The 17,500-nt window shown below is 40.8% G+C and overlaps 2 protein-coding genes across 10 annotated transcripts in view; one reads left to right on the top strand and one right to left on the bottom strand.

Moving 5' to 3' along the window:
* Window positions 1-17,500, bottom strand: part of LOC135097429 (protein lin-54 homolog) — a 66,742-nt gene that overhangs the window by 12,428 nt on the left and 36,814 nt on the right. The gene's annotated exons all lie outside the window — the stretch shown is intronic.
* The window catches only part of LOC135097405 (skin secretory protein xP2-like), a 4,975-nt gene continuing 3,392 nt past the window's right edge, over window positions 15,918-17,500 (top strand). The window contains exon 1 of the mRNA XM_063999250.1: window positions 15,918-16,693. Within this exon, the coding sequence (XP_063855320.1) occupies window positions 15,918-16,693 (776 nt within the window). The remainder of the gene's footprint in view (window positions 16,694-17,500) is intronic.

Genomic DNA, 17,500 nt, shown 5'->3' with positions numbered 1-17,500 from the left:
TCTTGTAATAATTTGCTCAAATGTTGTTCAAACTTAAAGACAGAAAGACACTGCTCTCTCTCTCTCTCTCTCTCTCTCTCTCTCTCTCTCTCTCTCTCTCTCTCTCTCTCTCTCTCTCTCTACGTTCCCAGAGTGGAAAACGTTCTAAGCTTCTTATTGGAGTTACTTTTTTATTCATTTATTCATCGTTCAGAGAGAGAGAGAGAGAGAGAGAGAGAGAGAGAGAGAGAGAGAGAGAGAGAGAGAGAGAGAGGTGGGGGGTGGGGGGAGGGGCTTACAAAAGTATCGGTGTCCATGTAGTCAATTTCTATGCTTTAACATTTGTGTGTGTCTGGGTCCAAGGTGTCATGTTTTGGTTCCGCACCATGTTCACTTTTATGTTTCGGAGTTTAATTCCATTTCTATTTGAACAGTGCGAGAATTGTTGAGAGATAAAAGTACAACTGAAATATATATCAATGGAGTTGTGCAGGAATGATAGTGCTAGTAATTGTGAATATTATGATATTGATTACACTGGTAGCGATACTACTACAATTACTACCACTATTATTACTACTTCTGTTACAACTATTACTACTACTACTACTACTACTACTACTACTACTACTATTGCTGCTGCTTGTGTTTCTGCAACAAATAACAACGACAACAGCAACAACAACAACAAATGCAACTGATCTTACTATTGCTGCTGCTGCGCTGCTACTACTACTACTACTACTACTACTACACTACTACTACTACTACTACTACTACTACTACTACCGCTACGTATTATATAACAACAACAACAACAACAACAATGATTCCCTCCTCTCTCTCTCTCTCTCTCTCTCTCTCTCTCTCTCTCTCTCTCTCTCTCTCTCTCTCTCTCTCTCTCATTTTCAGTTGCGCGTTTTTCCTTTTTTTTTACCTAGTTTTCCCTGTACATCGAGGTCAATTTATTTCCTCCTTTATCTGCACTGTTTCTTTCCCTTCCATTCAACAATTTTGAAATCTCTCTCTCTCTCTCTCTCTCTCTCTCTCTCTCTCTCTCTCTCTCTCTCTCTCTCTCTCTCTCTCTCTCTCTGTCATAGACTACAAGTATCGTGAGATCAAATTAGCAGCAACCATTTTTTTTAAATATTATTTACTTATCTTATTTTATTTTATTTTATTAATTATTTTTTATTTTTTATTTTTTTTGTTATTTGCGACATTAAACGGCATGTTCCATTTTCGGATTTAAAGTGTGTGCGTGTGTGTGTCTGTGTGTCTGTGTGATTCACTTACGGTCGTCTGGTGGTCACCCAGACAGCCGTTCCCCTACGGAAAGAGCTCAGAGCTCATAGTGACCGATCTTTGGGTAGGACTGAGACCACTGACACACCACACACCACACACCGGGACAGCGAGGTCACAACCCCTCGGGTTACATCCCGTACCTACTTGCTGCTAGGTGAACAAGAGCTACACATTAAGAGGCTCGCCCATTTGCCTCGCCGAGCCCGGGATTCGAACCCGGGCCTTCTGAGCCAAGTGTACTAACCACTACACTACGCGGTGTGTGTGTGTGTGTGTGTGTGTGTGTGTGTCAGTGAAAAAACACGCACAAGACATATATCGGAATGTAAATAAGAGAAATTTTAGTAGGCTGTATGTCACCCTTACATCAATTTCCCTACACACACACACACACACACACACACATACACAACGCGTGCACGCGAGGCCCTGGTAGGATAAATCTGACTATTGAAAATTCTTTCATGTATTTCCTCAGGTGAGAGAGAGAGAGAGAGAGAGAGAGAGAGAGAGAGAGAGAGAGAGAGAGAGAGAGAGAGAGAGAGAGAGAGAGAGAGAGAGCCTCCTCCTCCCACATCCTTTCTTTCTTTCTTTTTAGAAAAGTGGGGTGAAGCGAAGTAAGAGTGGGGATAGAAGAAGGATATAGTGAGAAATATTGAAGTATAGTAAGAGTTAACAGTGTGTGGGCAGTCCACGTTGCTATTGTTGATAGTGTAGGTAAAAATTTGTTCTTTCCTCGCTCTTAGACACTCTGATATAGTTAGGTTTGAGTTTCCAACCTATAAATTTGCAGCTGGATGTAAGTGTAGGTGTAATGAGTGACATATTTGTGTGGTGATTAGCTAGTTTTTTTTTTTTTTTTTTTTTAAGGCTCGTATGTACGTGTTTCTCGTGTGAGTGTTTTTTCGTATTGATGTTGATGTTCGTGTTCCAAGTTATGTGTGAGTGTGTGTGTTTGTGTGATGTGTGGTGTTGGTGAATGTAAATACTGAATGTAAAATAATGTTGGTTTCGTGTTTCAAGTTATGTGTGTGTGTTTGTGTGATGTGTGGCGTTGGTGAATGTAAATACATATATACATGATATAATTTTTTTTTTTTTTTTTTTTTTTTTTTTAAGGCAGAGACCAGCTAAACCATCACCATCCCTATCCAACAAGACTGCCTTATTACTTGTTTATTTACATCCCACATCCACAAACACATCTACACACACACGCGCACACAAAGGGCGAAAAAAATATATGCATATATATATATATATATATATATATATATATATATATATATATATATATATATATATATATATATATATATATATATATATATATATATATATATATATATATATATATGCACATTTTTGTGCACATTTTTGTGGATATTATATGTATGTGTGTTTATATATATATATATATATATATATATATATATATATATATATATATATATATATATATATATATATATATATATATATATATATATATATATATATATATATATATATATATATATATATATCCTAGGAGAGAGATAATTAGCATTTTTTTTTTTTCCGGATTTGTTCTTGTCCTTCGCTGTATTTTCCTTGTGCATAAAGAACACTATAGCCAATTAGCACCCTTGATGTATCCCTATATCATAATTGCGTGTAATGTAAATCATAGTTTGTACATATTCAATAGTGCTCATGTCATGCTCTCATAAGTTTGATTCACTAGATTCAAACTTGTATAAACCCTGTTATAAAGAATTGAATTTTCTGCCGCAACTTGATAATGAATGTATCTCATCTCTTCTCTTGTCTTTATTCATATATATATATATATATATATATATATATATATATATATATATATATATATATATATATATATATATATATATATATTTTTTTTTTTTTTTTTTTTTGTTTTGTTTTAATCTTCCCTATTGAGTTGATTATGAGCAGCATTATTGAGTTTCTTCCAGTCGTACATCACTGCATCTGGCAACCACTTACTTACTTGCTATGTATTATGAGCAGCATTATTGAGTTTCTTCCAGTCGTACATCACTGCATCTGGGAAGCACTTACTTACTTGCTATGTATTTCATAAGTGTCTATAAATCTGACGTATTCTATAAAATCTAACTTGACAAATTCATGTATTCGATAACTTAAACTTCACCACACGTGAACAAACTCTCGTCCCTTCTTGATAACACATCGCAGTTCCCCCACCACATTAATATCACTTGTCGGTGGGGTGGGAAGGCAGAAAGCACACGGCAGTGAGTCATTTTTTGTGGTGGTTTTGGGCGAAGCGTATGAAGTTTGCTACCTTGTTCTCATTGGGAGTGGCGGACGCAGGCATTTGTTACATAATCCGAGGCAGGGTAAGTAAGACGTGGTGTAGCTTTGCTTGTCACTAAAACAACAAAGTCTTCATAAGGGAAAAGTTTGCAGGGGAAGTTAGGCCTCTGCTAGTCTCTCTCTCTCTCTCTCTCTCTCTCTCTCTCTCTCTCTCTCTCTCTCTCTGTCTCTCTCTCTCGTTTCCTTTTACTCCTTCTCTCTTTCAGGCACAAAACACCGAAAAAAAATAAATAAACTTACCAAGAAGAATGATGGGAAGAAGAAATAAATGAGCAGATGAATACAGGGAGGAAAAAAGATGAGATGTACTGAAAGAAGAAATGAAAGATGAAATGGCAAAATGAGGAGAAAGTGGAATGAATGAAAGAAGAAAGTAAGGAAGGAAAGAAACAAACGAACGAGCGAATAAACAATGCAATAATATAAGGATGAAAGAAAGCAAGGAATTACGGAAGGAGAGAAAGAAGTAAATAAAGAAGAAAGGTAAAAAAAAAAAAAGCGAACGAAAAAAGATAGAAAACAGCAAACAAAAGCAATCAAGAACACAAGAAACAACACACACACACAAAAAAAATTACGACACAAGAATTAACACCAACACCAAACACACACACACACACACACACACACACACACACACTCGCACCAAAACAATGGAAACACCAAGCTTTACGAGGGTTGCTCCTGTTACAAAGTGGAGTGTGGCAGTGGAGACACACACACACACACACACACACACACACACACACACACACACACACACACACACACACACACACACACATACAGAGAGAGAGAGAGAGAGAGAGAGAGAGAGAGAGAGAGAGAGAGAGAGAGAGAGAGAGAGAGAGAGAGAGAGAGAGAGAGAGAGAGAGAGAGAGAGAGAGAGAGAGAGAGAGAGAGAGAGAGAGAGAGAGAGGAGGGGGGGCGAGGGGACACACTGCAAGAGGAGAGTAATGGCGAGAGATGCAAGGTGTAGATGGTGAGAGGGAAGAGAGTGAGAGAGAGGGAGAGGAACTGAGATGAACAATGGATTGAGATGTGTGTGTGTGTGTGTGTGTGTGTGTGTGTGTGTGTGTGTGTGTGTGTGTGTGTGTGTGTGTGTGTGTGTGTGTGTGTGTGTGTGTGTGTGTGTGTGTGCGCGCGCGCTCGCGCAACCATGTGAATTGATTTGAACTGAAGTGAATTGAATTTATTCTTTCTCGGATTTTAAGTTCAAAGTATGGAGAACAGCTCCTGTTATTATAAACATTGTTTCATCCAACAAATACACACACACCCACCCACCCACCCACCCACCCACCCACCCATCCACATTCCCTCTCTCTCTCTCTCTCTCTCTCTCTCTCTCTCTCTCTCTCTCTCTCTCTCTCTCTCTCCACACGCAAAACCAAATATGCAGACACACACACAAAAAAAAAAAACACAAACAAATAAAAAAAGGAATTCACTCAGAACATTTCATTGGCACTGCATGATAACAATTCTACACACACACATGACAGTTCCCTCGTTTCCTCTCCCTTCCCTCTCTGCATGGGCGGTTTTATAGAGTATTCAGGGCAAAGTTTCATCCTCATCTTCTCTCCGCCGGTTTAGAGATCACACAGTCATTAAAAAAAAGAAAAACTTTTTTTTCAATCAGCTCTAATTTCATAGTTCCTCTATAGTAAGTTTATCTCCTCGTCTTGCATCGAGCACCGGAGGGAGAAGTGGAGGGGAGGATGGGAGGGTTAGGTGAAGCGGGAGATGAAGGAGGCGGAGGAAGGGAGGCATGGAGAGATGAAGAGAAGGGATAGGAGGGGGAAAGATTAAAGACATGAGGAAGGGAGACAGAATGTGTAATGGAGAGATGCAAAAAAAGATGAATGGAGGGAGACTGGAAGGTACAGTGCTAGACAGAGAGAGAGAGAGAGAGAGAGAGAGAGAGAGAGAGAGAGAGAGAGAGAGAGAGAGAGAGAGAGAGAGGATTGTTTATAAATGATGTGTGATACTTTTCAGATAGTTTCATCTCTCTCTCTCTCTCTCTCTCTCTCTCTCTCTCTCTCTCTCTCTCTCTCTCTCTCTCTCTCTCTCTCTCTCTCTCTCATCTCAGTTTTCATCTCTATCAACCCTGATTTATTTCCTTTTCCTCTTCGTTTGTCTGTCCCCACTTACTTCTGATCAAAATTACTTCTTATCTTTTCTATCTCAGTTCCCATTTATCTTCCTCTCTTTTGCATTTCTAATCTCAACGTTTCTGTATTACTAACTTCAGCTTCTCTTCCTTGCATTTCTCCCTCTCTTCCTCTTTTACATACGGTCCGTCCTTCAATTTTCTCTCCTCCTCTTTCTCTTCCTCCTTCTCCTCATCCTCTTCGTTCGCTTACCGTTCTTTTTTTCCCCTCTTTCTCCATTATTGCCTTCATTTCAAGTCTCCTCTTCCCTAGATTTCCATACGTCCCTTTTCGCATTTTTCATCCTTATCTCTACCTCCTCTGATATTCCTTCATTTTTTTCATTCTTTTCCATGTCCTTTTTTTTTCCATTACTTGTCTCAAATGTTTACCTTATTTTTTATTTATTTATTTTTTTACTTTTCTATTATGTGTTCTTCTTTTCGTAGTTTTATCATTTCGTATCTATATCTTTTCAATCTTTCAAATTTATTCCTTTCATTTTCTGTTTTTCTCTTTTTTTTTTTTGTCTCAGATTTACTCTTAAATTTCTTCAATTATTTTTTCTTACACTTCTCCGTTTTCATTATTTTCAATGCTCTATTTACATTTTTTTTATTATTATATCGTTTTATGAGCAATCATCTTTCTTCTTCATTTACTTTGTATTGCACCTCTTTTATTTGTCTTTCTCTTCTCTGGCTATGCAATTTTCCTAGTTTCATTAATTTCATCCGATCATATTTGTTTTTGCTTTGACTATTTTCTAGAATCTCTTTATAATTTCTTTGTTCATATAATTTATCACGCATTTTGTCTAATTCCCTCATTCCGGAAATATTTCTCCTTCTCCTTCTCCTTCATCTTCATTTGTCATTCTCTTTTCACAGTAGTTTTCCACTTTTCCATATATTCATTAATTCAACAGATATTCCTTCATCTCTCTCTCTCTCTCTCTCTCTCTCTCTCTCTCTCTCTCTCTCTCTCTCTCTCTCTCTCTCTCTCTCTCTCTCTCTCATCTTACCATGCTTTCAATATTATTTTATCAGTACACTCTTTCTTTCCTATATTTCATGTTCATCCATTCACTCTCTATTCCTCCATTCCACAAGTATTCCATCTTCTTAACTCTCTTCTTCTTTCCATTCATTTTTCATCATCTTCCCTTGTTCTTTGGACATTGCAATCTTTCATTTTTAAATTTATAATCATCTTCTCTCGCTCTATTACGTCATTTTACAAATATCCTATCTCCTTTTTCACCTTCCTTCTCTTCTCTTCATCATTTCCTTCCCTTCTTCCTCTTTTCCCTTGACTACGCTCTCTTTCCTTCTTAAATTTCGAATATTCATCTTTCCTTTATACTTAAAAGTATATACTATACACCTGCAGTTAATATCAAGACTCTTGAAATTTTTCCTTTGTTTATCTTCACTTAAAATTTTATAGGCAATTTTCATGTTTATAAAAACAAAAAGACTCGCTACTATGTTGTACTTTCTCTAACACACACACACACACACACACACACACACACACGCGCGCGCGAGCGAGCACATGTAAGAAAAAAAAATTATATATATATATATATATATATATATATATATATATATATATATATATATATATATATATATATATATATATATATATATATATATATATATATATATATATACGAGGGATACACCAGACTTTCTTCATTTAGTGCAACGTTTGACCTTGACAGAAGGCATCATGAGACACTGCATGACGTGGCGATGTTGTGAAGTCCACACTGTGTAACAAGCAAGCCAGCAAGAAATGACTAGAAGATAAAATCAATTTATTTCAAATAACAAAGCTGCTCCAAAGATAAAGAAAAATAATATAAATAATAATTTAATAGAATTATCAAATATACGAATACTTCGATTTTTTTTTTAGAAAATCGTCTTTTGTTGTTATAAAAATTCTTTCTTTTACCGAATATTTAAATTTCTCAACCTTATCTGCTCCCTCCCAAACCCTCAACCTGTTCTTCTTCTTCTTCTTCTTCTTCTTCTTCTTCTTCTTCTTCTTCTTCTTCTTCTTCCTCTTCTTCCTCCTCCTCCTCCTTCTCCTCCTTTTCCTTCTCCTTCTCCTTCTTTCTCCTCCTTTTCCTCCCCCTTCTCCTCCTCCTCCTCCTCCTTTTCTAATACAACCACTGCTGCTGCTGCTGCTGCTACCACCGCCACCACCACCTTTTTCCTTCTACTTCTCCCTGGCATCCCCCACCCTTTGAACCCTCCAGTGCACATATGATTTTTTGTAGATTTTTCTATCCCTGCTGCGGCGGGAGAGTGTGCCGGGGTGCTGGTGACTTGAGCAAAGTTGAAAATGTGATGAAAAAAAGTGTACCTGTGAACCTGCAGCTTGTGAGAGAGAGAGAGAGAGAGAGAGAGAGAGAGAGAGAGAGAGAGAGAGAGAGAGAGAGAGAGAGAGAGAGAGAGAGAGAGAGAGAGAGAGAGAGAGAGAGAGAGAGAGAGAGAGAGAGAGAGACTACGTAATTAGTTTTGTAGTCCCTGAATGTAACGGGAGCAAAGGGAACAAAAGCGGAATAAACATGAACAGTAGGAACACATAAGAAAAGGAGAAATTAGGATTACAAGGAGGAGGATGAGGAGCAAGTCAACGAAAGAAGAACATATAGGAATAAATAAGAATAAACAGGAAGAGCAGACACCAGGATTATGAAAAAGGATAAAAGAATGGGAAATACATATGAATAATAGGAATACATAGGAAGAGTATAACATAGGAAGAGTGGATACTAAGATTAGAAGATAAACAAAAAATAAATATATAAATAAGTGGCAATACATATGAGGGGCAGATATTAAGAAGAAAATTGGAATAAGTAGGAATACATGGACAGAGCAGGTGCCAAGATTAGAGGGAAAAGAGTGTGAAATACATAGGAAAGAATACGTAGTAATACATATAAGGAGATTATGATACGAGGAGAAAAGAAAATTGTAGAAGAAAAATAAGGGGAATCTTGAAAGAAGAGAAGAAAAGAGGTTGGAAGAGAGAGAAAAAAAAAGGTTGAAATAACGATGATATATGAAGATAGGGAAAAATGAAAAAAAAAAAAATGGGGATGAAAAAAAAATGGGGATGAAAAAAAAATGATGATTATACAGGAATGCATTAGAGATACATGAGAAGAACTGATACCATGACAGAAGAAGGGAGGGAATACATGATAATACATAAAACATATACATAAATCACAATGACGTAACAAAAGAGAGCGGATGATAAAAAAGAGAAAAAAAATATAGCAATACACAGAAAAAAAAAACCTTGACAAGAGGATGAAGAAAGATGAAGAAAAGGAAAATACATAGATACCTAGAAACACACATGCAAACAAGAAATACCATAGATATCTACTGAACTAAGAGATACTGACAAAAAAAAAAAAACAGTGAGAGGGAGAAAAGGACGGAGTACAGCACGGTGGAGGAGGAAGTGAAGGAGGAGGAAGAGGAGGAGGAGGAGGAGGAGGAGGAGGAGGAGGAGGAGGAGGAGGAGGAGGAGGAGGAGGAGGAGGAGGAAGTAGTGGTGGTGTGCGTGGAAGGGGTGAGAGTAGTAGGAACTATGATAGGTCAAGAGATAAAGCAACACAAAACAAGGTAATATCCAGCGTACAATGGCATGAAAAGAAGCAACAATAAAACTCGATTGCCAAGAGTAACAGTGAAAACGAAAGGGAGAGAAAGGTCGCATCTTTTTCCGTTGTGATATTGTGAATTATATATGCGTGCCTTATATTGTAAGTCACTGCTTACTGTTAAGAACACACTGCGCTGTACAGGGAATAAATCATCGTCAACATCGGACACAGAAACCAGACAAAAAATTAAAGTGTCAAAAAGCATAAGTAAAGCCAAAAAAAAAAAAAAAAAAAATAAATAAATAAATAAATAAATAAAAATAAAGAAATATATGAAAGTAAAAAAATAAATAAATAAAAAAATAAAAAGAAGTCTGGTATTCTGAAACGCGTTGCTCTCTCATAAGGAATATTTTTTTAGTCATCATTAATATTAGTTTTTTTTTTCAGTTTTTCCTCAATTAATGAAGCAAAAACCTTTTTTTTTTTTTTTTTACCACTGGAATCATGAAAACGTTCTTGAAAACTTTAACAACACCCAATGAAGATAAAATTAATCAAAATAAGACGAATGCTTTTCTCTCATCCCTCTCCCTCCCTTCCATCTCTCATTCTTCATCTCCCTCCCCTTCTTCCTTCCTCCCTCCCTCCTTCCCTTCCCCTCCCACGTCCCTCCCGCTTGCCTCCCTCCATCACGTTGCAGACCTTCATTCACTCAGAGTTAATCCATCACATCTACTCTCCTGCTTCTTCTCTTTTTCCCTCTTCCCCGTTCTCTCCTTCCATGTTTCCATTCATCCACCAAGCCACTCACGCCTCTATTCCTCCTTTCCTTGCTTCTCTCTTCCTCCTTGTAGTTCTGTAGAGTGTGGTCTACAGAGCTACAAGCATGCATCGCTCATTTACGAATAAAAATGATAAACAAAACTACTTATTCCATTGCTAGGGAAGAATGAAAACTGCAAGACAAATTTTCCATTAAAGGAGAGAAAAAGGCGTGAAGAAAATATGATAAAAAGAAAAAAAGAGCTGAAATATTGCATGACTTATGTACGAATATGAGAGAAAATGCATAATCTATCAGAAAGAAGAAAAAAAAGACTGTGATCTAACTTCGAATAAAGGAAGGAAACTCATCAATTCCGTTAATTGTCAAGTGTGAACAAAGAAAAAGGATGGCGAGTCCTGCGTGGGATCATGAAAGGCCCTTGATGTGCCGGGGACGTGAAGGACGCCCCCCACACGAAGGAAAGGAGCACAAGAACCCCGGAAAACCTCTATGGAAATTTGGGGAAAACTTTGGAGCCAGTCTGAAACAAATAAAAGTTATAGGGACTCACTAAGAGAGAGAGAGAGAGGAAACGAGCAGAAGGTGTTAGGAAGTCTGCGGAAAGTTAGTGCGGGGATCCAGTGTAGAATAAAGATATCTATGGGGATTTTGGGCGTAGGCTCAGTCAGGGGGTATTTGGGGGAGAGTGTAGGGGAAATATACCAAAGTGTAATGAGCTTTGGGGAAAAGTTTACGAGGAGTTAAGGAAAGTTCAAGGGAAATCACAGAGTTTATGGGTCTTAGGGGAAGGTATTTAGTGGGAAGAGGAATTGCGAGGCTCAAGAGGGATGAAGAAGAGTACCACAGAGAGGAGGAGGCTGGAGGAGGCAAGACAAGAGAGAGAGGAAAACGATAGAATAATTGGGTGGAACATCGCGAGAAGAGAGAGAAAAAAAAAGTGGGCAGAAAAAATAAAAGAAAGAAAAAGTTCATTAGCGAATGATAAATAAAAATATGGAATAATGTAAAAGAAAACAAATGAACGTGAAAAAAAAGATGAAGAGAAGATGAAAAAAATAAGACAAAACCTGAAGAGAAGAAAGGAAAGAGAAGGAGAAGACGGGAAGAAGATGGAAGAGGTTGAAGTAATGATAACGTGTGGGTTAATGTGTGGGTTAACGAGCTTCAAAGAGAGTGACACCAACACGGATAGCCTCCAACACGCTGCGGTCCAGGCATGACTCACGGATCACCTACTGGGAGGTCAGTGTGTTGAGGTTGTGAGTGTGTGTTGCCGCGTCAGGCTTTCTACCGCAGGGGTCTTGGCAAGAAGTGGGGCCACACAAGGAAATGAAATCACAAGCTAGGAAACTTTATGTTGAAATAATACAGCGGTCGTGACTGACTGTTGTGACTTCCTTGTCACTGTTTGTGTGCTTTGTGGCGGACAGGAGAGAGAGAGAGAGAGAGAGAGAGAGAGAGAGAGAGAGAGAGAGAGAGAGAGAGAGAGAGAGAGAGAGAGAGAGAGAGAGAGAGAGAGAGAGAGAGAGAGAGAGAGAGAGAGAGAGAGAGAGAGAGAGAGAGAGAGAGAGAGAGAGAGAGAGAGAGAGAGAGAGAGAGAGAGAGAGAGAGAGAGAGAGAGAGAGAGAGAGAGAGAGAGAGAGAGAGAGAGAGAGAGAGAGAGAGAGAGAGAGAGAGAGAGAGAGAGAGAGAGAGAGAGAGAGAGAGAGAGAGAGAGAGAGAGAGAGAGAGAGAGAGAGAGAGAGAGAGAGAGAGAGAGAGAGAGAGAGAGAGAGAGAGAGAATTTCTCGCTGTGCATTTAGCATGTGTGTGTGTGTTAGCATGTGTGTGTGTGTGTGTGTGTGTGTGTGTGTGTGTGTGTGTGTGTGTGTGTGTGTGTGTGTTATACTCGATATACTTCAACGTAACAATACATAATATTTTCCTTTAATTACTTTGAATGGCAAGTTATTTTCTTTTATACTTCCGTTCTCTACTACCACCACCACCACCTCCATCTTCCCCTCTCAGCTTCCATCCCACCTCAGCACGTATTTTCCCGCTCCCATTCAAGACGCACATGATAGATGGCACCCCCCTGCGCCGCGTCCTTGGTCCTCGCCAGCCTCGCACACTGACAGCCTCCAACATTACCTAATTCGGTGCAGAGACTGGCTGCGTTCAGGCCTTCCCTTCACTAGATATATGTGTTTATTGTTCATTCCTTACTAATCACAATAGTAGTCTGTAACTCACTCACTTCTGCTGACAATTATCGTACTTTATGCATTCGCCAACTGTTAGTCAGAATAAAAATATGACTACAGTGGATGATTAAACAGTCTACCCAGATCTACGACAATAACTTATTCTTGTCACTTATTTGGGTTCGAAGTAGTACATGACTAATGACACACACGCGCACGTACACACACACACACACACACACACACACACACACACACACACACACACACACACACACAGCGCACACACACACACACACACACACACACACTGAAATTCCCTCCATACTTCTGCATTTCCTATTCCCTTGACATGAACTGTTTCAAAAGGGAGGTTTCAAGATACTTATTCTTAAATTTTGGATAACGCTTTTTTCCTATTCCAGAGTCCCCTCTTACATAACACACACACACACACACACACACACACACACACACACACACACACACACACACACACACCGACCTACTTAACAGCTAATCAGAAGGAAGACAACAAAACACAAACACACAGAACTTACGTGCTCATCATCATCTCATCTCCTTTCAATTCAATTTACACAAACTGAATATTCTTAAGCACTCTCATTTACATATGTCGCATTTTTTTTCCGCTATCTCTTTTCCTTCCTCTACTGGCATCTCTAGGTATTCATTCCTTTCCTTGTACATAACACTCATTAAAATGGAGATCTCTGCAAAAGGGAAGAGGGTCAGAATGTGCTCCACTTTGGAAGTTAAGTAGTCAAAGAATTTCTTATAATCAGAGGAGTTAGGTGAGAGGTATACAGCACAGATAAATTTAGTATGAGAGTGACTCTGTAGTCGTAGCCAGATGGTGGAAAACTCGGAAGATTCAAGAGTGTGGGCACGAGAGCAGGTTAAGTCATTGCGCACATAAACGCAGCATCCAGCTTTGGATCGAAAATGAGGATAGAGAAAGTAGGAGGATAGAGGATAGAGAAGAGCCAGTAGGCTTATGGACCTGATGGGGTCCCTCCTATTGTTCTCCGAAACTGTGCCTCCGTGCTTGCACCTTGCCTAGTCAAACTCTTTCAGCTCTGTCTGTCAACATCTACCTTTCCTTCTTGCTGGAAGTTTGCCCACATTCAACCTGTTCCTAAAAAGGGTGACCGTTCTAATCCCTCAAACTACCGTCCTATTGCTTTAATTTCCTGCTTATCTAAAGTTTTTGAATCTATCCTCAACAGGAAGATTCTTAAACATCTATCACTTCACAACCTTCTATCTGATCGCCAGTATGGGTTCCGTCAAGGCCGCTCTACTGGTGATCTTCTGGCTTTGATTATTGATGATGCTTGTTTGCAATCACCACATATTGAGGCATTATTCATAAAAGTCTTAAAAACAATTAAATTTATAATTGGTATGGTATATAGACTCCCAACTCAACATTCACTGATTTTCTTGAGTCTATGGAAGAAATTTTACAAGTATTATCGAATTTAAAGATGAAATGTTATGTAATGGGGGATTCTAATGTCAATTTGTTACATATCAATGAAAATGCCACAATATACATTAACATGTTTCAATGTTACAGCTTCTCTCAAATAATTATAAAACCAACTAGAGTGACTGACAGGTCTGCCACTTTAATAGGTCACATCTGGACAAATGACATGCAAAATTATGTACACGTCCAGGGACAAAATATGGAGGAAATGGTTAATACTTTAAATCATCAATTAATTAAGGTATCTGACTGGATAACTAGCAACGTGTCTAAAACTTTCTAGATGATGTCTTGTCTGACAAACGTAAATGAAGTTAATATTAATATAAAGATAAAACACAATTTCTTGAGTAAAGTTAATTGCATAAAATTTCTTTGCTTAATAATAGATGATAGATTAACATGAAAACAACACCTACATCAACTCTGTAGTAAATTGTCACAAATAACTGGTGTCTTGTACAAAATTACAAACAATATAACTGTCCAATGTCTGAAATTAATATATATGTCTACTGTTTATCCACATGTAATAAACTGTTCGGCAATTTCAGGGGGAGCTTTTAAAACACTCTTAGATGGGTTATTTGTTGCGCACAAAAAAATAACGAGAGTAATGTTTCATAGAAAAAAACGGTACGATCATACTAATCCTCTATTTTGTGAACACAACCTTTTGAAAGTCCCCGATATAATATTCTTGCAAACTTGTATATTTCTTTTCAAATCAATTTACATATATCCCAATAATACATCTTATAAATTACTATCCAATAATATTAATAACAATAGAAGGCCAGATGACCTCAAACTTCCTCTCTGTAGGACTGTCCACGAACAGAGAAGTGTGAGTGTGCGCGGCGTCAGGGAGTGGAACAGCCTCCCGCACGATATTAAATCACTAACCTCTATCAATTTGTTTAAAAGCAAAGTGAAATGTTTCTTACTTCTAAACTATGAATGTTAACCATAGCAATGTCTGTGAATCATGTGCTGTTATGTGTTGATACACAGACACACATGTCAGGTGTGCACATCTTGTGGACGTGTGTATGTACATCACCAACAATGATATCATTAATAGAAAACTTTGGCTAATATAACATATGTTACGGCAAAGTATGTATGTAACCATGCATACATTTGTTATGTATGTATGTGAGTATGTGTATGTATGTGCACAGGTTTGTATGTGGCCATGTGTGTGTGTGTGTGTGTGTGTGTGTGTGTGTGTGTGTGTGTGTGTGTGTGTGTGTGTGTGTGTGTGTGTGTGTGTGTGTGTGTGTGCGTGTATTGTGTGGCCGCATGTATGCATCATGCTGTACGTATGTTCGCATACAGGTTGCATATGTGTGAGTGTGTGTGTCTGTGCATGTACATATGAATGTGTGTATGTATGCAGTTATATGTTGTGGTATGTATGTTTGTGGGTATCTATGTAAGTGTGTCTACCTGTGTTTGTGTTCGCCAAGTTCACGTATGTGAACATATATGTGGCACAGTATAACATACTATACACTCCATCACTCATTATTGTGTCATGTGCTGCAAACAACAAAACAAGTAGTCTATTATTACCTCTATCATGTGCAAAATGGCGGCTCAAATAGGAACAAGTCAGGGTGTAAACATTTGCGCTACTTGTGTCATTCTTTATTCAGGTCTGTATAAAAGCTTCGGCTTGATGGACCTGGCCTTACGTATTGAACTGTGTATGAAATGCAGAAATGCATTAATGTTACAAAAGGCAAACAAAATATATCAATCAATCAATATCAATCAACCTCTCTCTCTCTCTCTCTCTCTCTCTCTCTCTCTCTCTCTCTCTCTCTCTCTCTCTCTCTCTCTCTCTCTCTCTCTCTCTCTCTCTCTCTCTCTCTCTCTCTCTCTCTCTCTCAGGCGGTCTGTTCACCACCATCCTACTTTTCGCCACTCAGCCAAAACTGAACCAAGGTACATTTTTAATTTCATGAGAACTAGGATGGGAGGAAAAAGCAGTCGACTGTCAGTGGAGGCACGGCTGAGCCTCCTGGGCGAGTGTGGCGTGGACGCCGTGAGGCTGTCCCGCCCCCGCTCGGGGGGCTGCTGTGGGAGGGGGAGGCGCTCTCTGGCCTCCTTTACCTTCCGGCAAGGGGCCGAGGGGGGCGAAGCCCCTCGTGTCGGATCAGGCGGCCAGCCTGAATATGGACAAGCTGGCCGCCTTGGACCAGGAGACACCCATCAGGGTGCACTGCCTGGCAGGAGGCGCAACAGTCTTCTGTCAGGACCTGCCCCTGAGGGACCTCCTGGCCGGACTGAAGTACACTACGGCGGGGCGTCACGCCGTTTTGTACTTCAGCCTGGCCGGAGGTCTGGGTGTCCACGGGGGGCAGGGGCAGGGCTGCCCCGTGCTCTTTTGCAACAGCAAGAGAGTGGGCAGCCGCCCCAAGCCCCCCAAGAGGACCAGGCTGTCCGCGTCCCAGAGGCGGGGCAGGAGGCCGGCCCCGCCCCAGAGGCTGGCCAGGTGGTGGTGGCCAGCCCGGGGCACGAGGCCGGCCACGCCCCTGAGGCTGGCCAGGTGGTGGCGGCCAGCCCAGGGCACGAGGCCTGCCCCGCCCCAGAGGCTGGCCAGGTGGTGGCGGCCAGCCTGGGACACGAGGTCGGCCCCTCCCCTGAGGCTGGCCAGGTGGTGGCGGCCAGCCCGGGGAAGGAGGCCGGACCCGCCCCTGAGGCTGGCCAGGTGGTGGCGGCCAGCCCGGGGAAGGATAGCCTGGGCCTGTGGGTCTCGGCCCCCAGCCCGGAGGAGGGGCAAAAGGAGGCCAGGAGCGCCACGACCCCCGCGGAGGACGAGGGAGCGGGGCTCGTCCTCCGAGGAGTGGGGAAGGGAGTGGTGGCCCCTTCCCCCCACCACAGCGCCAACTCCCCCAGCCAGGGAAGGCTCGCCAGGGGAGGGGCAGGGCTGGAAGCAGGTTGTCCCACGGCCTGTGGGACAACCTGCTCGCCATTGCACAGACCCTGTCCCTCACCCTGGTGGTGTACTCCGCCCTGCTGGACTACTTCCCTGACTGAGGGGGGCAGCCGGCCCCACAGGGCAGTCGGCTGCCCGGGGAGGGGGAGGGGGGAGGGGGAGGGGATAGGTTAGGTGGGAGGGGGAGGGGGAGGGGGAGGGGATAGGATAGGTGGGAGGGGGGAGGGGGAGGGAAGACAGCCGGGAGGGGGAGGGAGTGCTGTCTTGGGAGGGGGGAGGGGGAAAGGGGTAGGTTAGGTTAGAATAGGTTAGGTTAGGTTAGGTTAGCTTAGGTTAGGTTAGGTTAGGTTAGGGTAGGTTAGGTTAGGTTAGATTAGGTTAGGGTAGGTTAGGTTAGTTTAGGTTAGGTTAGGTTAGGTTAGGTTAGATTAGGTTAGGGTAGGTTAGGGTAGGGTAGGGTAGGGTAGGGTAGGGTAGGGTAGGGTAGGGTAGGGTAGGGTAGGTTAGGTTAGGTTAGGTTAGGTTAGGTTAGGTTAGGTTAGGTTAGGTTAGATTAGGTTAGGTTAGGTTAGGTTAGGTTAGGTTAGATTAGATTAGGTTAGGTTAGGTTAGATTAG

The sequence above is a fragment of the Scylla paramamosain genome, unplaced genomic scaffold (genome assembly GCF_035594125.1).
Source record: "Scylla paramamosain isolate STU-SP2022 unplaced genomic scaffold, ASM3559412v1 Contig19, whole genome shotgun sequence".
Classification (NCBI taxonomy): domain Eukaryota; kingdom Metazoa; phylum Arthropoda; class Malacostraca; order Decapoda; family Portunidae; genus Scylla; species Scylla paramamosain.
This window is presented reverse-complemented; position numbering and strand designations above follow the sequence as displayed.